Raw genomic sequence first — 26,951 nt, 5'->3', positions numbered from 1 at the left:
TCTTTGCATTGTTCACACTCAACTGAATATTTTTGTTATCTTAAAGGCTTTTTATGCGATTTTTCACACTTAAATGTAATATAAATCAAGTATATCCTGTGAAAATAACTCTGTGAGTAATGACTGTCTACAATGGGTGTAACACCCGAGTCCCACTGTCTGTGATGTTTTCAGAGTTTTCAGAGTCCTATCTTCAGTTTGTTTACATTACATTACATTTAATTGAGGGACTAGAGAAAAGAAGCATACCATACTGTACTCACTGCTTAGCTGTGTTTCTAGATCACGCTCATTTCAGGTAAATTTACATGCAGTGTGACGATACGAGCATAGTAAAGATCGCTAGCATTAGCATGCTAACACAACAATGCAGCGCGAGTAGTTTTGGTTTCATGCTGGTGCTCAAGGGCGACATCTGCTAGATCAAAAAAATCACATATAAAGCCTTTAACCACTTGTCGTTCTCTGCAAATACAAGACGTGAGAATATGGAAGATAGGAAGTTTGGAGAAATTTTGTATACAATAAAAACAGTTCACTTTTATTAAAACACAGTCCGATAAACAATAGTATTCATTTTTTTACAAATTGAAATGGTGTTATGATTTTCTAGATTTAAAGCAAAATTATGTGGATAGAAGGAATAAGGAGGAGAACAAGGTAATATATCTAAGGCATAATGTAACACGTATCTTCACTGTCCACTTGATTGGTTCACAATTGTTTTTTTACTTGATAAAACTGTTTGCCATGGGTCAAAGGTCCAGTACTTTTGCCATTTTAAATCATTCTGACACCTAAAGGTCTAGATAAATATCCTCCTGTTTTTCATAGATGTCTAAAGTTGGTTCATTAAATGGCTGGATTACACTGTCATAGTAATCTTCAACTTCACTGGTTTCTTCTTGTCGTTCTTCTCTTTCTTGTCTGAAAAAGACATCGTTGGTCTTTCTCAAGATTGAATCTGGGGCCACTTCATCACAATCATGGCCCTTGTATCTCTCTGGCTCCTCATATATATTCTCTTCTTCCACTCTCACCGTTTCCTCTTTCAGATTCTTCTCGGTGTCAACTGAACAAACATTCACATAGTCCTCTCTATCATCTTCATGACAACTCCCCACTCTGGCAGCCACTGAAACAGAAGAATTTGAAACACATGTCAGTACTTATGGCTGAACTCTTGAGAAAGTGTGTATTTAAAATGTAGAAAATATGTGGCTTGATGAACACATTGAGTTTGGACCAGGGTTCCTGGCTGCTTGGCTTTTCGTCCTCTTTTGCAGAGCAGACAGATCACCAAAAGCACTACAAACAGCAGCAGGAGGATCCCAGCAGTTACTGAGGACACCAGAGGCACATTATAGAGAGGCACTAGGAAAGAGAATATTTGATTAGTTTATCATACATAAATGTTTTATTATCTCTAAACCACATACGGCTAAAATAGTGTGCTTTAAGTTTAAACCCAAGACTTGGATATAAGGGTGAGGGTATCCATTCATATGCTACACCAGTGGAAAAAAATGTAAGCTTCCATCCACTTCAGCTTTACCCCAACGACATCTGCTGGAAACTAGGTTACTATGATTCATGACCAAAACATTTTTACAGACCGATTAGGTTTTGTCCAACTTAATATGCTGCCACCTTGACTTACCATTAAACCAGGGCTGCAAGCACACTGTACACATACACACCTCTGAAAATGGTCCAAATTGCTGCAGCACAGCTGGTCTTTAATCAGCCTAAACAAGTTTATGGTACTCTACTTTAATAACTAACATTGCTGAGCGGAGTCATTGCTATTAAGAAAGAGGAAGGAACAATTTTGAAGTCATGAGGAAGTTATTAGTTGTTGGTAAATGATAAATGGACTTGAGCTTCGTTTGAGAAGGGTTTTTTTTCTCCAGAAATGTATTTTTATTTAACCAGCCAGTAACTTTGATTTTTTTAGTTAAGTTTTTGCCCTGTTTGGGTCTTTATCTAATTTGGATAAAGGCTTATCTGCCTTTTCAGAGGAAACAAAGGGAGATATTGCACATCATAAAATATTTTGTTATGACACTTTTACCAATATTGCACAGTGTACACTTTAATTGGTAATTAAACAATTAAAAAATGCTAAGCTTAATTCTACTCACATTTAATAACAACCCTGATTGCTCCTGTTTCAGTAGAATTAAATCTCCTTGTAGACAGTTCGACCTCATACACACAGCTGTAGTTGCCCTGGTGTTTATACTCAGCTACAGGGAAGTCAAAGGAGGCCGAGTGGTTGATTGCAGGCTTGGTGGCAACGATGGTTGAGTCAGAGGAGATGAGAAAGAATTGGCCCTCAGAGTAGCTGCTGTTAATGGAGCAGATGAAGATAAATCTGTAACCCCTGGTGACCTCTGCACCTTCAGGACTCCAGACCAGCCCTGTGTTAGGAGATGTGAGAGAGATACTCGGCTGTTGCAGTCTCACTGGATTCGAAAGGGATAATACAAAGAACAATAAGACAACAGGATTTTAAAAACAGGTCAGGATAAGGTGCAGATTCCTGATAAAGCCCCATACACAATCAAGCACATTCAGGCTGTGAATTTATTGGTAGTTGAAATGGAGACAAAACTAGCTTCTTGTGAAGTTCACACAAAATTGTGTCTTGATACTTCTTGTTTATACTTCCTCATTATGCATTATGCTTCCTCAAATACTTTAAGATGTGAAGCTCTTTTGGGAGGTGCTCTAATAACTTATTATCTTTATCACATAGTGTTCTACTGCAAAGACAAAAACATGTTTTAAAGAAAGTTTAGACACTATCATATCAATTTTAACCTTTTTAACAAACCATCAATACAAGAATGACCATGTTGACTTTTGTGTTATATTTTAAAATGATCAATATTTGTTTAACTTACCAGTCAAGACTTGACCGGAGACACTTTTCTTGAACTGACACGCGTACAATCCCTCATCATCGAAGCTCATTCTATGGATATTGAAGGTGACAGAATTTGTATTTGGCCGTTCGGTCATTTTGGAATGACCTGGGATCTTCCTCAAGTAAAACGTTCCATCATAAATCTGAGTCGAGATTGAACAAGTGATGTTGACACTCTGATCCAAGTTTAGCTCCCCAACAGGATTCATGGAGATGGTTGGCTTTGTGAGGCTTTCTGAAATAAATAATACAATACTTACATTGTGATACAATACTCAGTGATATCTGACAGTTATCAGCCTTTGTTTTTCAGATCTCATTATGCATATGGTAAGACATATGAAGAATCATTGATAAAATATGGGAACGCTAACTATGAAATGATCATCTGCTTACATGACTTGTTTTGTATACTCAACCCTCTCTATATTGGATATATTTATTTAAAATGCAATAACGCTTTAAATGTTTAACTAGACATTGTACAGTATGTTAAAGGCTGGATTCGTCTTAGTGGTCATGCAGGCATGGACGGGCAGTCTTGCATTTCAGTTAAATGCCAAATGAGATTTTTTTCCACCAGCTTTGTGAGAAGAAAATGTGTTGGTGGATGTAATTCACTGTAAGTAGCATGCTTAGAATTGCAACAGCCCATCATATTTGCAGTTAATTATTATCAAAATTGTTGATTAGCTTTACCGACATTCAACAACTCCTAGCTCCGACTGCCAAAAGGTATCAGGTTGTGTAATGTCAGAGGAGAGAATCAAAACAAATGTAATAGATAATAAAGGACACAAAAGCGTGAGGTTGTTTCAACAAAGTAAATGAGAAAACTAAAATCAAAGTTGAGGCTTTTGCTGCTTTGTGTTCAAAAAAAGGTAGTTAATCATTTCAAATAGATTTATTTTATTTATGTATTGATAGCTCTAAACTGCTGTAAATCCTGTGGTGTCAATCAAGTTCTGTTGACATGCAATTGTCTTGGTTAATACACAACATACATCCACAACAAAACCTGTTGAGGTCTTTTAGTTATTTCTTTTCTCCGATGATAATCCTGTAATTATGATAACTTTTATTACAACATAAATCAGACAAGAGATTGAAAACTCACCAGAACAGATCACACCAGCGTCCTCATTGTGATTACAGTCGTGTCTTCCCATTTCTCTGGCCAGACACTCGATAAGAGAAGTTTCCCTTCCTGAACAGTCCACCTCATCAAGCAAAATTTGACCAGTTCCTTCACCAAAAAAGGCCTCATGGGGAGCACTCAGTGCTGTCCCACAGTTCAGCTGTCTGCACACCGCATCAGCTTCACTTAAATCCCACTTATCATCACACACTGTTCCCCAATAACCACTGTGCAAGATTTCAACTCTTCCAGAGCAATGAGTAGACCCAGACCCAGTTAATCTGATTGAAGAACCTAGGAATTCAACACAGAGGGAAACAAATCATTGCTGCAATTGTTTTCTCTAAGTTTGTATCTGTTTTATTATATCGTCTTTTTAAAGACACGTGGCAAATATTCATGAATAATTAACAAAATATTTATCAACATTTCCCTCGTATTATTCTGCTCTTCATTTGATAAAGCATGCTGCATTTTTGTTATTACCAGTTTTACATGTGAAATGATTCTACAAGCTTCCAAATCAATACAAATAGGTTTGTTGAGTGACAAAAAAGGATACATTATTTTCCTATTATTATTATTTTTTTTACTTTTACTTTTCTCAACTGAGGAAACACAAGAGTCCCAACAGTGTCTGGAGTCCTGTGCTGACCTTAGAAATCCAAGTTTTCACATCACCTCAGCAACGTTTAAGTAACAGATATCAACATATATATAGTCACTTCTCTGATAGACTTCAACCTTTCAGAGCCGTGGGTAGAAGAAGGCCCAAATAATCTGATCTGCCCACCTTAAAGGTAAATTAGACAGAATGTACAATATTTAGTGTGTTTACAGGCAAAGTTAAGCACAGAGATATTCCTGTTATTCCATTTAAAAATAATAATAATAATGTAATACAATTTCTTCTCATATTTGAATAATAATACAAATGTGTTTGTTTTTTGTGGAAAACACTGATCAGAAAAACAGTTGATTAAACAGAAAAAAATGACACATCAATACACATCACCCCCGACAAAACCTACAATATTATATTTCACCACGGAATGTAAATAAAGGGTTGCATCACAAAGAAAAGTTGATTTACCTGCAGCAGGCAAAGAAGAAATCAAGAAGAAACAAACTATTGGAGAGAATAAAGCAATACATTTTATTTAATGTTGTATTTGTTTATGTAAATGAACTTTCTGCAGAATATTTCTATTTCTAAGTGTCTATACCATTCTGTAAAGCTTTTTTCAAAAAATATAATTTTGGAAATTTGAGCCTTACCCAGGGTCAAGCAAAGGTGTCTCTGTTGTATGCTCTTCATGGCTGACACACAACGCTCTGTAATAAAACACAGAATACTCATCCTAGTGGTCCTTCCTGGAACATTGTCTTGTTATCTTGGTTGTCATATTTTTAAGCTGGAAGTATAGAGCAGTGGAACTAAGCATTTCAATAATACAGAGTAATAAGTGCAAAAAATGGCATACCAAAACAGCAAAATGGTCAATATAATAATATTGTATTCTTTTTGTCTCCTCTTCCTCTTCCCCTGTGGATCTTATAGTGTTGGATCCTGTCAGTCCCAGCGGAATGCTTTAGTCAGAATTGCAAATGAACCAGTTGGCTATTGACATGTCAGCATAAAAACTAGGTTGTGTTGAATTTTGTCGTTTGTTGGTCAGGAAGTGTTCAGAAGATATCTCAGAGTTTTTTGCAGCTGCTTCTGGTTGATTAGAGCTACTGAGAGCAATTGCTTAAAAAACACCAAAGAGCTGGACATTTTTTTTGGACTACAGGTTAGACTGCATTAGTTTAGACTACAGTATATGACTATAACAGTTCCCTTGGGTTTTTTGCTATGAGCCAATATTTTCACAATAAAAACATAATTTTTCAATCAAAATGTGAAATATTCACAAGTGAAAATCATTTAAGAGCATTACAGAGACACCTCATATTACAAGCTCTTATATGTAACATGATAATGATGAGCAACCTATGGCACTGACTACTATTTTTATTTGTGTATTGATGGAAAGCCAATTTGATACTTACTCATGTCTTTATCTGTTTCATATTAATTTCCTTTTGACAGAAAAGCATTATGCATGATATGTCCTTTCATTCACAGGATTCACCAAACATTTTTACATTTCTTTCAAGGGCCTACAACGTTATATGACAGAGCCACGTTAAGGATACAAGATTAATCTTGTAAATTTCCGAGAATAAAGTTGTATATTTACGAAAATAAAGTCACACATTTACCACAATAATTTCATAAATTTATGAGAATAACATAGAAAAACATAGAGCATCTTATTATACTTTAGTAAAGGTTTCACAAATAAGGAAAGTCTACTTCCTTGTGTAGTCGGTAAAAAACAGTTATTTCAAGAGAAGTTTTCACTTCAACTTGCAAGGCCTTGTTTATATATAAAATGATGAACAGGACACAAACTGTCTCTGCACATGAGACACTTTAACAAGGCTAACTGATAACAGACACAAATATTTGTGTTGGTGCTTTACTTATGTAGATATGAAACTACACATGCTTTTGGCACATCATCATCTTCACGTTGTCATAAAATATCAGCACCCATAAAAGATACTGCAAGAAACTGTGGCTTTTCCGATTAAAGAACCACACTGACTTGGAGGATATGTCTTATTGCAGTCAGTGGAGAATGGGAAACATAGCTCCAACCTTGGCTCCGAATGAAGCAATTGGTGATCTTGCTTACTTATCAATATGAATCAAGACGATTCAAAAGGACATCTTTTGTTATAATGTGGGCTATTCCCTAGTCTTACAAACTACATGTGCCCTAACTTTTCTGATACTAAAAACCGCTGAGTGTGGGCAAGACGGATCAGAACCAGTGATTAGCAAGTCAGGAAGAATAAAATAGAAATGCAGATTTCCTTCTAGAATTCTACAATTCACTTAGCAGATGCTTTTATCCAAAGCTGCGAACAACTAAGTGTAAGAACAACACAAGCAAGGATCTAGAAAGGAGAAAACAACGTCAGAGGACATTTAAGGACTGCAGGTCACTGGAAGTGAAGTCATTTTGAGCCTTTTTTTTAAAGATCCTTATACCTAAAAATTATAACCATTATAACCTTATAACTACATCTGATGTCAAAAATACATTTATGAAGCCATTATCCATATCCCCTCATCATCTATCATATCAACAGAAAGGTTATGTATTGACACAATGGAGCAGGTCTGGGTCATAATGCGTGTTTGGTTCCGTCTCCATCGGAGTTGATAGGTTTTTACTTTATTCAATGTGTGTGCTTCCACTGGCTCCACTGTGCTGCGTCTCCAGAGCCCTCCGTAGCAGATATACAAGGCCTCAGTTTTTGCCAGATGTCAGCGCATCAATTTACCACGAACAGATCAATCGAGTAAAAGAGTGGCAGGGATTATATACACAGAAAACCAGGGGATAACGAGACACAGCAGGTCAGGAAAGAACAAGGCGGGAAAGCATGAGAAGCAGCATCTGTAAGAATGACACAAAGATATGTACAAAATAAAACAGGAAATTACAATAATCATGGACAGAAACAAATCATGGCCTTAGGTTACTTTATGGGATGTGTCAGAAATGAGTGAAGATTCTCCTTCAATTAAGTGAACCAAATATTAATTAGTGAATCTGTGCAAAAAAATGTTTTTTTAATCTCTCAATTTCAAATAAGTGAAATTAGTTTTTTTTCTTCTTTAAATAGAATAAAGCTGAAAAAATGTTAACCATTTTTTACAACTATATATTCAATATAAAGGGTGTTTTCTAATAAAGTGATACAGTCCACTATGGATACAAACTAAAATTCTGTTAGCTTGTTGTGAGGAGGAATATACTTTACGTTTGAAAATATATCAGGTGCCCTTTGAAAAGTGTTAAATACAAGTGCATAATACTGATTAATGTATCTCTTCTACATGAAAACTAAAAATACCTGCCTTAAGAAATCCTGTGTTCCAATGACTTCACATAGAGTACAGTGCAGTCAGGAGAGTATTCACACATCTCTAGAATGTAAGCAGCGTCTGACATCTTATGGACATAAACTGTAATTACAGTCTGCAGTTTTCAAATCTGCAAAGCGAAGACAGCAATAAATGTTCAAAATGATCAATACGTGCTGTTCCATCAAAGCCAGGCCCTGATAACATCTATAGCCACCACTCTAACTCTCCTGCTTTATCTATCATTACATTTCTGAAGCAATTTGCTTTTAGACTATCATGAATATTTGAGGTCAAAATGTTTATTACTGACTATGAAACACCAGTTTATAGTACTAAAATACTCAGATATTCAAAACCAATACAAAAGTACAGATTACTAAGCTATGAGCAAAAGGTCACCTCAGCAGTACCTGGGAAGTGACCTGGAACCTCTCCAGCTACCACACCAACTTCCATATTATGGTCGGCACAGGAACTTGAACAGGTGACTCTTCGGTTCCCAACCCAAGTTCCTACAGAATGAGCTACTGTCGCTCATTACATCTATCCCTATATGACAGCTGTAATGTTCCCAAGCTTTATGAAAAGCTTGGGGGGCATTGTGCTAACCTTCCACATCCTCTGCCAACTCCATCAATGCTGTGTGCTTGTGGGAATAAAATGAAAATACCTACATGTCTTTGGCAATTTTTGTTTTTGCACTACCCAATATGCAGTTGGGTTAGGGTTAGGAAATCTGAAACGCCCATGATGACACATGATATCTCACCCTATGGGCCAGCCAGTAAACAATAATTAAACTTCAGGTTGATGACCCCCACCGTGGTCTCTTTTCACATGCAGAATTTGAAACAGAACGATAAATGTGGCTCTTGATATTCTGAAGTCATCTTTAAGTTCTAGTTCTACATTCATGTGGGTCGTCCAGACTTGAATATTCAGTCTTGTGTTATAGGTCCCTTAATGAAAACAGAGATAAAGTAACTATAGGTCAGAATCTGCAGGATAAACCATGTGTTGCTAATGTGAAATATGTTTATATATGCAAAAGTTTTGATAATCATTTTTAATTAAGAAATGGTATTTCAAATGATACTATGGAAAAATGATGAAATATTATTGCATAAAGGTTGTACTTTCATTTTTCTTTAAGCAAAACCAACAGGAAACAAACTGTGTACATGTTGTCCTGCATGCATGGCAAGAGCCTGGACGATGTTATCAGGCATTTGATCACGGATGTGTCTAGGTCGTTGCTCCATTTAAATATTCAAAATAAACATTGGGGTTGCTGAGATATTCAAATACATTAAAGCAATACTGTCTGTCCATTGTTATCAAATGGCGTCGTACTGTACCCAAGCAACTTGCGGCGTCATGATAGTATGTCCTATTTCTCTTCAGAGCCCACAATGAACCCACTCACGCACTACAGCTGTGCACACAGGTGACTTCAATTAAATCTATGGGTGCTCAGTGCTTATAGGCTTTGGTGTGGAGATTGGGATCAATCGATCAATCTTTATTTGTAATTCACCAATTCATAACAAATGTTGTCTCAAGACACTTTACTAAAGTCCTTACTCATTACTATATTACAAAGACCCGACGTTAATCCATCATGAGCACAGCACTAAGCTACAGCACCCAGGAGGTCACAATTTTGGTGAAATGAGCCCGTATTCCAGGCGGCCCTGGCAACAACCATTCTTTATCTGTGATCTACAGTAGCGGGACAGTCTAGCCTTTGGTATTGGTCTACTAAGACACTCCATGTGTAAAGCACGTAAAGAGTTGGCCACTCACCCAGAGGGCCTCTGGAGCCCTGATGTAGCGCTCTAACAGGGCAAAGTTGACCATCTCTGCCTCTGCTCTGCCTCCTCCTGTGGGGATAAGAAAAAAAAAAGCTCAATATTTGAGATGTGACTCAAGAGCGACCCCTTAGGATAAAGGCTGAATTGGGACGTAGTGCTACACTCCTTCTGTCATAAGGTCCAAACCTGCAAAGCTCCCCGTGGACTGACTGAGCAATTCCCCCACTTTCCCTTGCAGATGTCACTGCCAATGAACACACCATCTTAAATGACAGTCATCACTTGTTTTACTCTGTACACCTGCAAAGACCCACATCTTAAATTGCTCAGTGGACATCAAAAAATCAGAGAGACTTATCTATATTTAAATTAACCCACACTCTCCAAAGTTGTCTGTAAAGTATCAAATGAAGCCAGAGTCCAAAAAGAGTTACAGAAAAATCATGTGGATTAACTGCAAGTTTTGGCTCGGATATTTTCTTGCTGGTGGCTTTGTCTATTATATACATGTTGCAGATGCAAAAGCTTACTTCTCTTAAAAAAGATGCAAATATAATTTGCTAAAAGTCGTACATTAGGTTGTATTAAATAATCTTGTTTAAAACTAAGCAGAAAAAGAAAAATCCCTTCCTTATCCCTTAAATGCGGGTGGAGTGGCATTAAGAAGGTGAGAAACACTGAAGGGAGGTTTAGGTCAAGTATTCAGGTCATGTGACTTCAGGCCAACATTCAAATAGATACAAATCATTTGTATCTAAATCCAAAATGGGCCCCCATCATTTGTCAAATATGCAAAGTAAGGCTTTGCATCCTCACCGGTCAAAAAGTTTGCAAAAATGTTCATGAAGGTGCACCACAGGGATGGTTGTATAAAAACAGGAAGATATTTGTTTTGTTGTTGTTTTTTTCTTCAGAGAAGATCCGTCACAACTGTTAACAACCTATGTGGATAACTACTGTTCAGTTTATTCACTATTTTCAAACTTTATATGCAAATCATGATTGAAAAATGCCAATGAAATGTTTATAAACTGTTTTTAAAGTTGGTACAGGAACTTCTAAAAGAAGGAGTGAAATGTTGAAATGATACCATATACATGTATGCGCGATGCACGCTGGTAGATACAAACCAGACTTTAAATTAGAAAGCAAAGGTCAAATTTAAAAAAACAAACAAACATGAAACTGTGTTTATTTTTAGCTCTGATAAAGAAGAGCAATAAATGAATTTTCCAAAATATGTATACATGTCTGCCCATTTAAGTTAGGCTATATAATAGCATTTTTCTGATTTTGTTTTTCTGATCCATGTCCTCGTAAAAGCATAATTAAGGAAATAGACAACATGTTTGAAGCTTTATTTCACTGCAGTTTTCAGGTTTTCCATCCCCTAAAAACATCTTTAAAATGCCCCACATGCCTTCAGCCAAAAAAGAGAAACCAGGCTTTATAAATCCTTCTTTTTTTATTTCAAAATTGATCAGCATACATTCAAATTATACAACATACATTCCAATAATGTAGCATTCATGTTGATATTTAAAAACTGATATTTGCTGTTGCTATGTAGCAAAATCCAAATGATGTTTTTTTCTTTTCTTTTTTTCTCAGTATAAACACAGTTATCATTTAATTCTTCATTAACTGGCCTTGTGTTACAGGTTGTAGCATTGTTTTCTATTTGACATAATCTCTGGTAAAGTAGACAGTGTGTAAAGCCGGTTTACGTTCTTAAGAAATAAATCATAAACATTCATATATAGTATCGATAAGACAGATTTAAATGTAGTTAAATACATTTGTAATGTCACTCAATAACTCTGATTGCACAAAATTTGACATGAACTGTTGTCAATGATGAGGCAGATTTTGTGAGATAAAGGCATAGCCTTTCACTCCTCAAAAGGCCATACGTAGCAGAAAGGCTCTAGTGATTAAAATGATCTTCTTAAACCTTTGGCATTTGCAGTTAGTCCCTCCTGGATTTTATTCTGCAGTAAAGGATCATGGAGACAGTCATGGCGCATATCTGAGGAGAAAATACAATTCAGGGAAAAGTTCATGAACAAACTGTAGGAACTAAAATGTAACTGTTCATGGCTAAAAGAACAAAAGAACAGATGCTGTGTCATGATATGATGTGACATATTATTTGAACATTAGTTTTTATTTAACCATTTAATACATTAATCATTTTACTACTACTACTACTTCCCCTCATACTACTACTACGAATAATAATAACTTATAATGATAATAATAGTAGGTATTAGTAAAATCTACTATGTTACTGCAATACAGGTTTAACTGTAACAAGATTCGTAGTTCAAGAGTAACAGTGAACTGAAATAAGGTTTATGTGTAAGTGAGACTTTTGCTAATTAGCTAATGGAATATTATTGTTTAGTTTGTCGACAGAAAAAAAACGAGAATGTGGCAAATGAGATTTGTGACAATTTACAGACAGCTAATTGCAGTAATATCAATGCAGACGTGGGATAAGACATCATGATAAACAATGAGGTCAATAGAGAAGAGGACTGTCCCAGATGTCCAGTTTAAATAAGTTAGCTTTGTATATTAAAGATGTTACCTCTGTCCTGTGTTGTTTTCTATTGGCTTATGTTGACCACCTCTTGGAAAAAAGCTGCTATTTGACATGCAGGAATTGTGTCTTGCAATTTTCCTAGTAGCTTATGATAAGTGTTCTTCATATAGTCTACTTATCTTGAATTGTGACCTTTTGTGCTTAGAGCTACACTGTCTGATAGATATGCTTTTCGTTGTTGATTTTTAATTTGTGCTTGCATTTGATTTTTTCAAGCTTATGTAAGGAAATCATTATTCTTGTAGTCAAGCCCCATCAAAGCTCCCCTTGATATAATTCTACAAATTTTCTTCCAGATAAACTTTCATTATCACAGTCTGTCATGCATGTCAAGAAGCTTAATTAGTATAAATCCAAATGATTTCCTCTCTCTAACACTTATCCACATCTAAGAGGACGGGGCAAAATGTCTTACCTCCAGAGCTGCAATTCCCAGGGCCACTCCCACTATAACAACTGTGTTTTCATCAATGAGCTGCTTGATCTTTGGGAAGCAGCCTGTGATCGTCTGAGGAAAACAAAGAGTAGAGGTCAAAAAGTAGGATCATGTATCAATTAAAAATGGTTTTGTTTTTTATTTCATTTTTTTTACTACTTCCTTAGCCCATACCGTGGCACTGTCAGCTAGTGTTTGATTACATGGGTTTTCTGTGCCAGGACAGCACAGTGGTGGGTACTGCTTGTCATGTTTTATGTAATACGGAGAGCCCACAAAGTCTGAGGAGTTGTAGAATCCACAACATTTTAACTAATGTGGACAGAAAGAGAATCAATGTTACACAGAGCATCAGTAAAATTGTTCAATCACATTTGTATATGTTCAGCAGCAGTTCATACAGTGCTCATGGTAGTGTTCCACAGTCCTGTGATGTCAGCATTTTCTCCATAGTCCTTCTTGATGTTCTTGACTGCTGCTGTGCCAAACTTGGTAAACAACTCATCTGCCTGAAATGCAAGCATACAGTAGCTCAAGTATCAAAGAGCCTTAAGGCAGCACTTGTCAATTTAATGCAGCAATCAACACACTGTATTACTCAGGTAACTTACCAAAGGTCTGAATACCAAGATCACCACTGCTCCAGCAATTTCTGCTATGAAGACCACCAGGACTATGAGAAAAAACTGAGAAAAAAGATGAGAATTTCACAATAATTTAATTGGAAGGTGATTTCTAACACCATTTCAGCTAAGGAAAATGTGTTTAATTTATCTTACTGTATAAATCCTAAAAAAAAACTTTATCCCTCTTTAAAGTAGAAGACAACAACCTACCAGCAGTAGCATACACTTGCTCTCTTTGACTGCTCCACAGCAACCTAGAAAGCCAATGACGAGCAGCAGCGCTCCTATTGCAATCAGCAGGTAGCCAACATTTAGCACCTGACTGAGCTCTTCTGGTGCATCTTCAATCTTGCCGAGGAAGCTCAGGATGGAGCCGCTGTCCACTTTTACCCAGATCCCAACACCCAGGACGGCAGCACCTGCCAACTGAGGAAGAGTGAGCAGGTAAAGAAAAAACAGCAAATGGAACATTTTAGGGGATTCAATGAAATCTACATCTATTTTCAGACTATGATCAGTCATTTTAACACGGGCAATAGTGAGGTCTAATCAGCCTGCAAAAACATGAATGGACATTTGACAGGGATGGTCTTAAAAGAGACAAAATTCATAACTGGGATTGAAGTCTTGCGATCCCATATTAAGGCCTCTCGGCTTCTATTTTTGACAATACTTTAGTCAAACAAGACAAAAACTCCACTGATGCACATCACTTAGATGGACCCTTTAATTAATATTTACAATGATTCACTTCCACTAGGGATAGCAATGTTGTATAAATAAGCCATTTTACTTACTATGGGGAAGAGAGTGGGATTATTCTTAAGTGAGTAAGTAAAAATAACTTTTGACCTTAACATTGTTGTCCTAATTTTGAAAAAAAAAGAATTGACAAATTGAATGAGGCTGACATTTGTGGAATAGCAATCATGAAATACCTTTCATAATCTTACACTTCAGCCCCCTCCGTCCTTCGTTAGAGCAAAACTGGTCATCTGATGGGCTTCTGGCCCATGAAAGTCCAAGAATGTAAGAATGTCATTTAACTGAATACATTTGACTAGGATGGGCCCTTGACCCTGCCTACACCCAGTTAATCAATTTAAGTCTTTATGGGACTAATATCTGACAACAGTTTTGATGTCGATTTGTCCCTAATTTTGATAAGTAAAAAATAAATCAATAAATTGGTATTGGTATAAAATATTTAAACTATGAATTTTCAGATACTTAGAATCAATATCAGAGAAATGCCCCATTCCTTGCATGTTTATAAACTTCTGGCTGTTGATGCACATCTGGAATAAAATTGAAAAGTGACTTAGTTTTCTTTTGAAGAAAAGTGTCTCCCAATTAAGCTTTAAACTTACAAAAATAATGCCGTTAAAAAAAACCATCATGGTTTTGAGGAATCCAAAGCATCCCATTTTTCCTGGCGATTGTTGTACCTTTAGAAGAAAAAAGGAAAATTCACGGTTAACATTGGGCAGCCATTAGAACTACTGTTCAGAACTCAGATGTTAGTTTAACTGCTATGTCAACTCATGAAAACTACTAAGTATTCATTAACTGTTTTTGTTTTTGTTTTGTTTATAAGAAACCCCATTAGATGCCACTATTCTTCCTGGGGTCCGCAACAACCATTACAGTGTGACTGTGTCGTCTTACAACTTAAAAACCAACATAACACTCATTATCATACACAACATTCAATATGCAGCTTACATCCTTGCACATTACATTACAAAACATGAACACACTGAACACAATGACAGGGTGAGGACAGCTTCTAACAAATAATAATCAATTGTTCATTTCATGGCAGTGACATTTGAACCTGTTCAGTTCCTCTGTACTCATCCTACTGATGAATTGAAAGAATACATGTAAATATGTATAGGCCTACATGTACCTTCAAAATGCATCTGCCTAATTATACACACACATAAATAAATATGCAAATGCAACAATCAAACAACTACAGGAGGAAAATACATCTAATAAAATATGTAACTTGTTGTACGGCAATAGATGATATTACTCTGTCAAAAGATACTGCTTTAATAGAAATTTGAATTTAGTTTTATTGTTGTCTTGGGTTATGTAACTTGGCAGCGAGTTCCATTCCTGCATTGCTCGAAACATAACTGTTCGTTTAGTTTGAGTTCGTTCTTGCTTTAGGTAAAATGAAGTTGGCTCCTGTTGCATGTCTGGTTGAGTAGTTATGAGTTGCTGATGTAAACTTTACATTTTTAAACAAAATAAGTGGGATCTTTGTTACAATAATGTTTCTGATAAATGTACAAAAGTGAGTATCGTAGTCTGTTTTTACCAAATAATCAAGACAAACAGCTATGCATTGCAACCTCATTTGTTCTGTATTTACAATGTGTGTAATCATGCTGCCCTGTTTTGTACCTGTTAGACCAATTAAACAATTTCCATACATGTACTTGGGGGCTCAATGTTTGGTTGGAGTTAGTAAGCGATGTCAACTGCACCCTCCGTGACAAATGAACTGCGGGATTTGTCTGTTTCCTCTTTGAGATGGGAGGGAGCAGGAGAGTGAAAACACCTGCCACTTTCCCAACCACTCACCTTTTGCCTTTTGTTAGCTTTATAACTTATCTTTCTCAAACACTCATGAGCCTTTCATTTCAACTCCAAGGACATTTGCTGTACACTTATCACCTTCCATGGAACTTAGGTAAGGGCTTTTGTTTAGAGTTAATGGGAGAGGTGACAACTGTGATAGCATGCCTCTGTGTTTATTCTATACACAGCATATCACTGAGCCATCTGTATGCAAAGGAACCAAACCCAGAAAGTTATAAATTTAATCATGAGGTGGAACAAAAAGGCACAGACACAAATGCAGTATACTAACAAACAAACATGTATTTGCAAAGGTTTATTTGCATAGAAAACTCTGTGGCAAGCTGACACCCATGACTCTGGAATGAAATAGACTTTGAGGTGCCAATACTAAGGACCAATGGCGCCACAGCACAACACATCAGCCAATGAATATATTTTCTTGTCGACACATACACAGCTCTTTCTTGCACAAAAACAAAAACATTTATCTTACTTCATCAAACACGGGAACACACACACATCACTGTATCCTATCCCCACATCTTCTTCTCCCACCCCTTTTTTACAACCCACTGTTCTGGAGTCACTTCAAGACTGTCACTACCAAATGTGTGTGAATGTGTGTTGCTAGATAGGGAACAGTGCCCTTTGTGTGATGTTACAAAACAGACAAATTGTTATTCGCAACAACAATGACTGAGCTTTTTGAGAATTGGGATATCCCTCGTGGCCTCTCCTTACTAGTATTACATTTATTTTGATTGCAGCTTTAACAGTTGTCCTATTTTTCTAACACCTTCCATAAGCATATCAGACAAACACCTAACAGGAAGTGGCTTTTCAGTTTATTAAGCCTGCCTTTGCTGTTGAAGTAGAGCTGGGAGACATCAAGTTAATCATATATTCAGAGACCCGGATGCCTCCATAAACAGAACAAGCCGTTGCCTAGACTCCCAAAAAGTCCCTCAAGCGTTTCACTCCTCCAAGCTTTTCTCACTTCCTGGTCAGTGACTGCACTCTGTGACTGAGAAGTTATCCTGGTGATGTATTAACACCTAGAGTCACATGCATTATCCCAAATTGACCCAGAAATGTCAAAAAATGATACAGGTTGCACTTCCATTATGTCTTAGAAAAGATGTTTGACAAAGTCTTGTTTGGAAGGAACGCACTTAAAGGTGTACAATAAATAAAAACAGTCAACAGTTACATGGTTAGTTATTGTTGTTCTAGAATTTAAAAAGAAAAAAAAACCCTTCATTGTCTCCACCTTATGAACTTCCATCCAAGACACAGGCAAATCTCAAAGGACCCAACTGAGCAGAATAATTACAGGCAGGTCTAAGGAGACAAAGGATCATTGTTTGATAGATCTTTCCGTATGTTGATACGCCCATTCAAAAATTACCAACATACCTAAAACTCACATTTCAAGCCTATACCACCAAAGTTTAAATCAGTCAGTCTAAAAGAAGCGTTTGCTTACCTCTCACAGGAAATATCCAGGGACGTGCTCTGAGGCTGGCCGGCTAAGAGTCCCTACCTTCACTCTGGTGATGGAGGCTGTTGCTGTGGGAGCAGACCGGCTGTGAGATAACAAGAGTACAGGGGTGTATTATTCTTCCACACTCTTGTACTGGAAACCGATAAACAATATACCCTCTGTCTCCCACTTCCTCTGTCACAGCCTCTCTGTTCGGTATGAAGAGCTTCTAAGGGACTTTTTCTGCTTTCTGCTTTTATTTTTGGGCTACCAGCTGGTTATAAGTGCTGGAAAGGGAGGGTGGAGGGTGGAGGGGGGAGGAGGAGAGAGAGAAGGTGGGCGTGACCAGAGCTGCTCAGTAATTACAATTATCACCATGGAGTTAGGCTGGCTATCCCTGGGGGAAGGGGAGGGGGAGGGGACGATAGAGAGAGAGAGAGAGAGAGAGAGAGAGAGAGAGAGAGAGCTCACCTGTGTGCAGTCACACCTGCACTTTGTTTCCAGGTGTTTATATAAACAGAGTGTGTCAATATTACAAATCTATGTCAGTGCTTATGATTGTTGTCGTTCTGAAGAGAGAGCGTCGACAAATATCTGATCCACATTCTTTATTATTATCTTTTAATCTACTAAGTAAAATTCTTGGATGGTTCTTGACCTTTTAGTTTATGTGTTTTTGATACAATTGAAAGGCATTAAGTCATTTCTGTGATTTTCTTGTCTTTGAATTTAGAGCATTTTTTTTACATGCTGGGCAACGTAGAAATGCATTAACTTCATTTCTTTATTAAATAAATGATTACCCAACATGCACTGTAGGAGTGCCTTTTAGTCTCATTGTGTTTTGGGGTTTTTATGACTTTAAACTTCACTGTTTGGCCTGGTTTTGGAGCTAATCTTAGCCCAACTAATCAAGCTCTGTGTGCTCTTTACTTGCACCAAACAACATACAGACTAAGAAAGCAACCAGATGTCGAATATGGAGAATTTTGCAGCTAAAGAGACAGATAATTCCCTCGTGAATTAATGGAGACCTAAACGGTAAACAGACTTCAGCTTGTTTTACACATTTCTAATTGTCTGACTACTCAAAGCGCTTTTACACCGCAGGTCACATTTACCCATTCACACCACATTCACAACCTAATGGCATAGGCTGCTATGTAAAGTGTCCATCAGTATTAACTAAACCCATTCATACACATGCACACACCACCGCCTAAGCAGCGGGAGCAATTTAAGGTTAAGTGTCTTGCCCAAGGACACATCTTCATGTGGAAGCATGACCTGGGGATCAACCTTCCTTTTGAGAGATGACCAAGTAGTGGACTCACATCTGGGCCTGGGAGTCATTTGGAATTTATTTCCCCAGGTAGGTAAAAATAACTTGAATGAATCACAATATTTGACACACTGTATATGGTAATATCCGTTGTTGCATTAACAAAAATACATAACTTAATAAAAGACAATAACGCAGGTGTCAGAGTCACAGAAAGGTCCCTTTACTGGGGCTTTCTCTCATTTTACACTTCCCTCAGCAATATTTTTAACTCTCATGAAAATTAAGATGTTTACATTTCTAGTTTAAAACATTTTCATTGCCAATTTTTCACATGGGCGTTACTCCTGCTGAGCTGAATTTGAGCAACCATGAGCACACAAGCTGTGCTTGCAGTGTTGTTACGTAGCATGGCAAGGTAAAAGGAGAGGTTTATTTGGATGACGTGTTGAAGAGGTGCATACTAGTGCAAACCACAATAGGGTAGAATGCTCGCTTTGATGATTACCCACACGAACAATAAGAAGGCTGGAGCTAATTCAAAATGCTGCAGAGTCTTCTTGTTTACATGCAAACACCGACAATATTCAAGTCAGCAACAAGTCTGAATAAAATATAAAATTCTTATTTACTTTTCTGTGATTTTTCTTGTTTGTTTTGCACCCATTCAATAACTACATTTCAGTCAGGGCTTTGAGATACTCAGGTGGAGGGGTCTGTGTGATTTGTTTGTTGGCTGTAAGTAAGCTTTGTCAACATCTGTTTGAGCTGGGAGGCTGGTATTTTCTCCTTTTTTTCCTTTATATTATTCATAGCTGCAATTCAGTGCAATATAGAACACTGTGTCAAAATGGGTTGAATGCTGCTCAGACTTTGGCCTCATATTTCCCTCATTGGACAGTGTGTCAACTGCTTTATCTGAACGTCACATTACTTGAACAGATGGACAGAGCTAATGTCAGTCCAAAAGACGCAAGTGGGTTTGATGATTAACAGGAGAGGAACACTGATCATTCAGATCATTTGGAGCAATAACATTTTAATTATAGCTTCTATGAATAGGCATGGAAAGGGTCATCGTAAAAAAAATCAAAACATACAAATTTTATATAAATAGCTGTTATCATTTCTTTGTAGCCTGAAGTCAAACTATCTGTTTTCTCTCCAAGCCAAACCTTTATACAAACATTCAGAAACCATTTTAACGTCCAACACTTTGAAAGGGTGCCGTATCTGTGAAGTCATTCAATGACTGTGTGTCATGACACTTATGCTTTTCATGCCTTTTCTTACTAATTATGCACACCCACACTTTGTCACAAGCACACATCCTTAAGTTATGCAAGACTCAAGTACACGCTGCATATTATTAATCATTCATATCAAACAAATGTCCTTTAGAAAATCTATACAATACAAATATGAGTCATTTTCACATACTTGAGTCATCAGTAAACGGAGGTGACAGGAGAAAGAAAAAAGTGCATTTGCCTAAAACTAAAACACCCACCAGAACAACACAGCAAGGGACACGAGAAGAACTTAAATGAGCTTTCCTGAGAAATTGTCACATAAAACTCACAGGACTTTTTTGTTTTTTATCTGGGCCTGTGAGTCAGGACTCAGATAGTGGAAAACGTAAAATCCAGGCAGCTCTCTCGGCTCTCCAACAGACGCAACACAAATTTAAAGAGACTGAAACGGAAGGGCCAACCTCTCATATTTAGCCACAGCACTGGCTAAATATGGGAAGTGAAATAAGAGATCATCTTTCATTTTGGTGTACAGATGGACTACAACAATACACTGGCTGCATTCACACTGCAAGCCTTTTAAATCAAGGCACAGCAGTTTTCATGGTGTTCAAAATGGATTTGTTAAATTGATAATACTTTATGAAGACCGTTTACTTGACCATTTACTAATAACCATCAATATTTCTGAAATGACCCACTTCATTAGGAGTAAATAATAATAGTAACTTCAAATCACTATTTGCATGAAAAGAAAAAAGATAAATCTACATTTTGAGAGTTTAGAGCTGTAGTTAGATTCACTTTAATGATGAAAGAGTGAGAAGACTCTGATTTGCTCAAATGTAAAAGCTATTTAGCTGTCACACTCATACAAGCAAGATTTTATAATTTATGTCTTATTTTCAACAGTATGTATGTAAGGATGTAAATTAACCACTGTCTTTGTGTACATAGCATTATCTTTAATAAGAAGCTGGGCTTGCCAGAATCTAACTTTTTCTGAAGCCCACGAGGAGCAAAACAGAGAACCAATGTTAGTCCATGCTGCTCTTGTAGCATTGTGGACCAGCTCCCACACAGTGGGGAAATTCAACAGAGCGGGCGTGCGATCACAAACAGGACTATCTTATTGTAACAGTTGTTACATTAGGCCTATGTAGTTTGAAATGATGTTACCATTGGAAATAACATGTGAGCTAGTTGACCATGGTGTTCTTCTATCTTGTGTCAGAGCAAGTAAATATAGTTTAATCCATTCTTTATCTTTTTGTGCTCATGATTTTGTTTTTTTGGTTTGAAAAGAGTCTTTACAAAGAGAGCGTATCTCTATGCATTGCATCCTACTTCAACATGTATGGAAATCCAAAGCTCAACAGAACAGTGTTCGGAGGAGGGTTTAGGCAAAAGGTCATTGGACACCATAGAGAAACAATGTGTAAAAAGCATGTTTGGGCACTTGATTCTAAAACAGCTGGTGTCCTGCACTGCTGTCAGACATTGCCATGTATGCATTTATCAACTGCTGGTGTGTTCACAGAGTGATGTTCATATCCTCCTGGACACAAGAAGCAAGACACACACCGCAAAAGGAAACTATGTCTCTTCAATGGAGGTGGTCCTTTGGTTTCTGAAGGCCAACCAGTTCTTGTTCGTCTGACTGATGTTAGCTCCTAACACCAGGTCCTATACGTCTCAAGTTGCCTGCTTGTCCGGGTGGCTCTTTAGCTTGTGGAATTTCACACTGTCCAGCTTCTCAAACCTCTTCTCGCAGAACTCACAGGTGAAGTTGTAGTGGGCCTCGGAAGTATGCTTCTTCATGTGCCAATTCAAGGATGCACGCTGGCGACACTGGTAGCCGCAGATTTCACATCTGAAAAGACAAGATGGAGAGAGCACAGAAGAACAGAGAGGGAAGATCAATGTGTTGATTATTATGGGCCATGTTGTTCATGTTCTTTTAATCCTTGTTCAATTGAATTTCTGCATGTACATAATGAAATGAACCCATGTCCAATAACCCAACACTGACACAGTTCAAGTGTCACACACTGCAAATATCAGTCCAACATGCTCTGAACAAAAAACTGAAACTTACTGAAGTGGAGTTTCTCCTGTGTGGGTCCGCCTGTGAACCTCCAGGTGATTCTTACGCTTAAAGGATTTTCCACAAGTCTCACAGATGAAATCTCTCACCCCTGAAAACAGACTCTGTTAGATTTTACGCTTTGCAAAAAAACTAGATTCATTTATGACAATATGAAACGCGTGTCCTTGTTAGCAGCACACCTGAGTGGATGATCATGTGGCGCTGCAGGTGGTTTGATAGGTAGAACTTTTTTCCACAGCCTGGATGGGGGCAAACTTTTGTTCTCCCTTTCCTGTGAACCAGGTTGACATGATTCTGCAGAGATGAAAGAGGGAATTTTTTTTTAAATCATAAAACAACTGAAACTGAAAAATAAGGCATAATTAAAGAGCTATTGCTCACCTGAAAGCTGCTAATAGCTACATAGACTTGACTGCAGCCCTCATAGGGACAGTGGAACATCTTGAGCATCCCATCTGCCTCAATGACAGGGCCTCGCCTGTTTCTCTTGGACCTGACACTGAATAAACAAACATTGCTGACTTAGTTCACAGTAGTAGTGGATCTGAGCTCAGTAAATCAGTTCAGCCTCATTGGCTGACTTACACTTATTAATATCGTAATAAAAATGACCTTCATGTGACTCAAAACCCTCGGAAAGTAGTCAGCGCTAAATGTTTTAATTTCCTGTCGGTTTGTAGTTCTCATGAAAACACTGATTAATGTACATCTTTCAGATAAGACATAAAACTCTTTGTAAGGACCTTGCCATGACCTGGTGTAATGCACAATGTTTGTTTTAATGTTTTCTGTCTGCTCCATTTAACCTGTATTGTTATGTGTTGTATGTACCTCGAAAAACTAATTTACCTTTCAAGGTAAAAATAAAGAAACCTTAACCTTAAAACTCAGGAAAGCAGTTGTAGAAGTTTAGTGTGGTGCTAAACTGAACTGAGCCACCAAAGCAGCTATTTGACTGACAAGATTCTGTGTTTGTTACAGCCATAAAATTCACCATGTGGAGAATGCGGGGCACCCACCTGCTAAAACTACGCTGCAGCCCTCTGTCACTATCCAGCTCCAAAACATCCACAGCAGGCTGCAGCAGCTGTTTGTCACTCAAGCCTGCAGAGGAAGAGTGCAAAAAAAAAAAAAAAAAGGATTACAAAGTGACTCAAGCAGGTGTTGGATCGATCAATCAATAAGGCACACTCTGAAGGTGAGGACTGGATTTCAGACTTTAATAACACTAATCTAGTCAGTGAAGACGCTGTACTGAGAGGCTATTATTTTTTTAATCTCTTCAGAGGACTCCTGAACGATGTTTCGATCACATTCTTCATGTATGCCATGAATTGTTTACCAAGTCTGTTTGCAATACACTGTCTGTCCCTTTTTTTTTTTTTTTTAAATCAGCATGTTTTCCCCCCGCTTTTAACCATATTAAGTAAAACATGTAAATTCCCCATTATAGGCTCTAAAAGCCAGTCGTTTTATTCATAATACAACAGACAGGCTGTCAACATCAAGAATCTAGCGAAAGTGAAAATTGGGTGTATGAACAATGAAAAGCAGCATCAACTAATGTGTTAAACACTATACATATATATGAATTTAACACAAGACTAAGCCTGCTTTTTTTGTTAAGTGTCTTGAGAATACATTGTTTATATATATATATTGGTGCTATACAAAAAAGATTGATTGAGCTATAATATTTAACATGGAATTCCCCCCTTTCTTGGGTCCACCTGCAATGAAAAAGATTTATAGAAAACGGCCAATAAAGCCTACACCTAAATGTTAATCTGCAGTCCTATTCTGAGATTCAGTCAGCATGTGTTTTGTTTTGAAAGAGGGTGCAAAAAAAAAAACTGTGGTTCTGATTATAGTGCACCTGTCATGAAGTCTTCATCCTCTGACGTTCTGAGTTTTGAGTCAGACCCGCAAACCGGGTTGTAGGTGACACCCCCGATCACAGTGCAGGTGACTTCCTCCACATTTCCACCACCCATGTTGAGCTGGATGCCCTCTGAGGTCAGGGTCTCATAACTGGGGCCGGTGATGATAATTAGCTAGAGATGGAAAAAGATGGCAACTTTTGAGTAAATACATTTTAAATTACAGATGAGTACTGACAACTCTGCAAGGTACTCCTTCATCTACCTGTGAGCCTTCCAAAGCCGTCCTCTGGTCAGGAATCTCACAGCTGGTCACCATTGTCTGCAGAGTCTGCCGGTCAAACAGCTCGCTCTGCTGTTGTACGGGTGGAGGAACTGGCAGCTCTGGCTGAGCACCCAGTCTGACTGAGCCACTAAAGCTCTTTGATAGCACCGAGCACTCATCGGTCTTCTTCAGTTTATCAGTCAAAGACACCGTATCAGCAGCACAGTCATAACCATGGGGTAAAGCCCTTAATTCTTCTCCTTCCTCTTCTTCTTCTTCTTCTCCTTCTCCCTCATCTCTGCCTTGCCTCAGATCCTGTGCCTCCTCTGCCTCGTCCTCTGAGGATGCAGAGTGAAATTGTGCTGCAGGGGAGCTTTGCTCTGGTTCCATGACCATCTCCATTTCCCAGGCAGGCTGTCCTGTAAGTGGAACATCCTTGGAGGAAGCTTCCATACTAGGAGGATGGTTAAAAGCTGCAGCATGTTCTAATGGGCTCATGGTGGCAAGTTGCAATTCGGAATCATCCACATTCTTTTCCACGTCTACAGAAAAAAAAAGATCAATAAAGATGCATTGATTATTAAGGTATCCAGAAAGCTACAGATAAACATTTAACTACGCCTACCGAGTGAAACAGTAAAGCTGTCTTCTTGCACCTTTCAAATGACTGTTAGGCTGCTTTTTTCTCCTCCTGCTCACTAAGCCTGCAGCCATAGGCACGTCTGTTTTTGCTGCATCCTCTTCATAACCATCCCCATTCACTTCCTGCTCATGTTCAGAGTCCCCTGACTCCCTCGGAGGAGAGAAAAGGTATTGCACAAATGAGTGGTTTGAGTCACATTGCCAGATAGCAGTGGTGGAGGAGTTGTGCTGGTGCTCCAGGGCTCTCAGCTGGGGCTCATGAGGGCAGGAGATGGAGTGCTCCTGGTACCAACACACCAGGCTCTGCAGGCTGGACACACGGGCCTTCCTGTCTAGGTGACAACAAAAGTCAGCCAGTGGGAAGACATCAGATGAAGAGCTAAGTTTGATTAGATTTTGTAGGATCTTCATTTATTATTAATTTGTTGTTATTATTTTAACAACAAATGATGGGACTTTTGCTTTTGTTATTGTGTTTTTTTTCAGGATTCAACATTCTCCACAAATTTTTATACAAATTTCAAAACAAGACAAACCAACAATGAATGAACAAACAAACAAACAAACAAAAAAGGCATGCACATTCATCTTGGCAGTATCACAGTGCCATGAGTCAGATGTACTCAGATCAAAATATGAACTATTTAATGTGTTTTAATGTTTTAATAAGTCCTCTATTTCAGCCAATCATAGAATTTTAAACATTAACTTAAAGTTTTTATCGTCATCACCTGTATGTGTGGTGCTTTACAGAAGTGTAACCAACAAAGACAGGGAACGGGACCTTTTCATAGAAATTGATTTGGAAAAATGTGACAAAATTTTTTTAAAAAAAATTACAACTTTTACTTGCAATCTCATAACTTCTGACTAAGTGTCTCATAAAATTATTTAACATTAATTTAATTATGTTGTTTTTTTTTAAACTGATGCTTTCTTATACAGTCAGAATTAAAGAGTTGCTTTTTTGAGAATAGTTAAACAATTTAATCTTTATAGTCCCCCCCAGGCTTACATTTGAAGAAAAAAACGTTTTTATGAGTTGGAAATGTAATAACACTTTCATTTTACCAATCAATAAGAAACTATTTTAAATAAACTTTTACAGGTGCTATGGCACACTGTTAAAAAAAGTATTTGAAAAATATTCCCACACCTGTCGATGTCAACTCTTACCTTTTTTCTTTCTCTGTTTTGTAGAGTCTTCTGAAGCTATATTCTTCCTGGTACTGAAAAAAAAAAAACAATTGGGGAAAATAATGACTCAACAACTACAAATGAATAAAACAACCTGCTCAATCAGACAGCCAGTTTACAGGTTAAATCATTTATGTTCACAGGCGTGCAGAAGCTACTACCTTGTGAAAAATGAAAAACATGCAGTATTGCTTTGGCTCACCTGCAGTTTTCCTGCTGGCATTTGTCTCCATAAGTGGAATTGAGCAGAATCAGATACTCTGCAAGACCAGCATCACTCAGACTGGTCCTCTTCCGGAGCTCACTCCACAGCTTGTGTGACTCTCCCAGGTACACCCGTCTCACGTCGTACTTCTTACGGGACTCAAGCCGCCTCTTGGCTCTGTCGGAGTCTGTCAGCCTCGGTCGTCCTCTGCAGCGCCTCAATCCACATTTCCCGTGGCCGCCGGCTTGCTCAGAGTACATGGAGTCTTCTAACTCTGCCAGGCTATCCGCCATCTTGGCACACACAGCTGATGTTATGGTTCGGCATCCCGGAAGTCGTCAGATCTTACGGGAAGCATAAATAATGAAGCCTCCTCTGCTCGTCTGTCAATAGCACTGTTTTTTTTTTTTGTTTGTTTTTTTAATATTGTTGACTGAGTGCATACCACAATCGTAAATGCATGGTTTACTTTTATTTAAAAAAATTAGGAGACA

At 37.8% G+C, this 26,951-nt stretch overlaps 3 protein-coding genes across 7 annotated transcripts; all 3 read right to left on the bottom strand.

The window, feature by feature from the left end:
• Positions 1-521: 521 nt before the first annotated feature.
• On the bottom strand, positions 522-5,904 carry LOC110005352 (uncharacterized). Of its 4 annotated transcripts, none has more exons than XM_020660719.3 (8): positions 5,555-5,903; positions 5,349-5,405; positions 5,164-5,199; positions 4,050-4,364; positions 2,910-3,167; positions 2,145-2,468; positions 1,234-1,374; positions 522-1,135 (listed from the first exon to the last, which is right to left on the bottom strand). In XM_020660719.3, exons 2-8 carry the CDS (start codon positions 5,386-5,388, stop codon positions 798-800), a joined length of 1,452 nt encoding a protein of 483 aa, XP_020516375.3. In that variant the 5' UTR covers positions 5,389-5,405; positions 5,555-5,903; the 3' UTR covers positions 522-797. The 4 variants fall into 4 exon arrangements, with proteins under 4 accessions (XP_020516375.3, XP_065820878.1, XP_065820875.1 ...); XM_065964806.1 differs by having other exon boundaries at positions 4,050-4,863; positions 5,555-5,900; XM_065964803.1 differs by having other exon boundaries at positions 5,349-5,904.
• A 5,414-nt stretch (positions 5,905-11,318) lies between these two features.
• Positions 11,319-17,902, bottom strand: tspan34b (tetraspanin 34b). Its single transcript, XM_065964637.1, has 8 exons — positions 17,627-17,902; positions 14,913-14,990; positions 13,753-13,968; positions 13,528-13,602; positions 13,318-13,425; positions 13,091-13,228; positions 12,896-12,988; positions 11,319-11,901 (listed from the first exon to the last, which is right to left on the bottom strand). Exons 2-8 carry the CDS (start codon positions 14,967-14,969, stop codon positions 11,842-11,844), a joined length of 747 nt encoding a protein of 248 aa, XP_065820709.1. The 5' UTR covers positions 14,970-14,990; positions 17,627-17,902; the 3' UTR covers positions 11,319-11,841.
• Positions 17,903-19,924: 2,022 nt separating this feature from the next.
• Positions 19,925-26,892, bottom strand: znf653 (zinc finger protein 653). Of its 2 annotated transcripts, none has more exons than XM_020650471.3 (10): positions 26,455-26,892; positions 26,232-26,284; positions 25,070-25,387; positions 24,414-24,955; positions 24,145-24,322; positions 23,288-23,372; positions 22,650-22,767; positions 22,448-22,562; positions 22,257-22,356; positions 19,925-22,031 (listed from the first exon to the last, which is right to left on the bottom strand). In XM_020650471.3, the coding sequence occupies exons 1-10, from the start codon at positions 26,748-26,750 to the stop codon at positions 21,854-21,856; spliced, it is 1,983 nt and encodes a 660-aa protein (XP_020506127.2). In that variant the 5' UTR covers positions 26,751-26,892; the 3' UTR covers positions 19,925-21,853. The 2 variants fall into 2 exon arrangements, with proteins under 2 accessions (XP_020506127.2, XP_065820707.1); XM_065964635.1 differs by having other exon boundaries at positions 25,070-25,383; positions 26,455-26,604.
• Positions 26,893-26,951: the final 59 nt, after the last annotated feature.

The sequence above is a fragment of the Labrus bergylta genome, chromosome 16 (assembly GCF_963930695.1).
Source record: "Labrus bergylta chromosome 16, fLabBer1.1, whole genome shotgun sequence".
Taxonomy (NCBI): Eukaryota; Metazoa; Chordata; class Actinopteri; order Labriformes; family Labridae; genus Labrus; species Labrus bergylta.
This window is presented reverse-complemented; position numbering and strand designations above follow the sequence as displayed.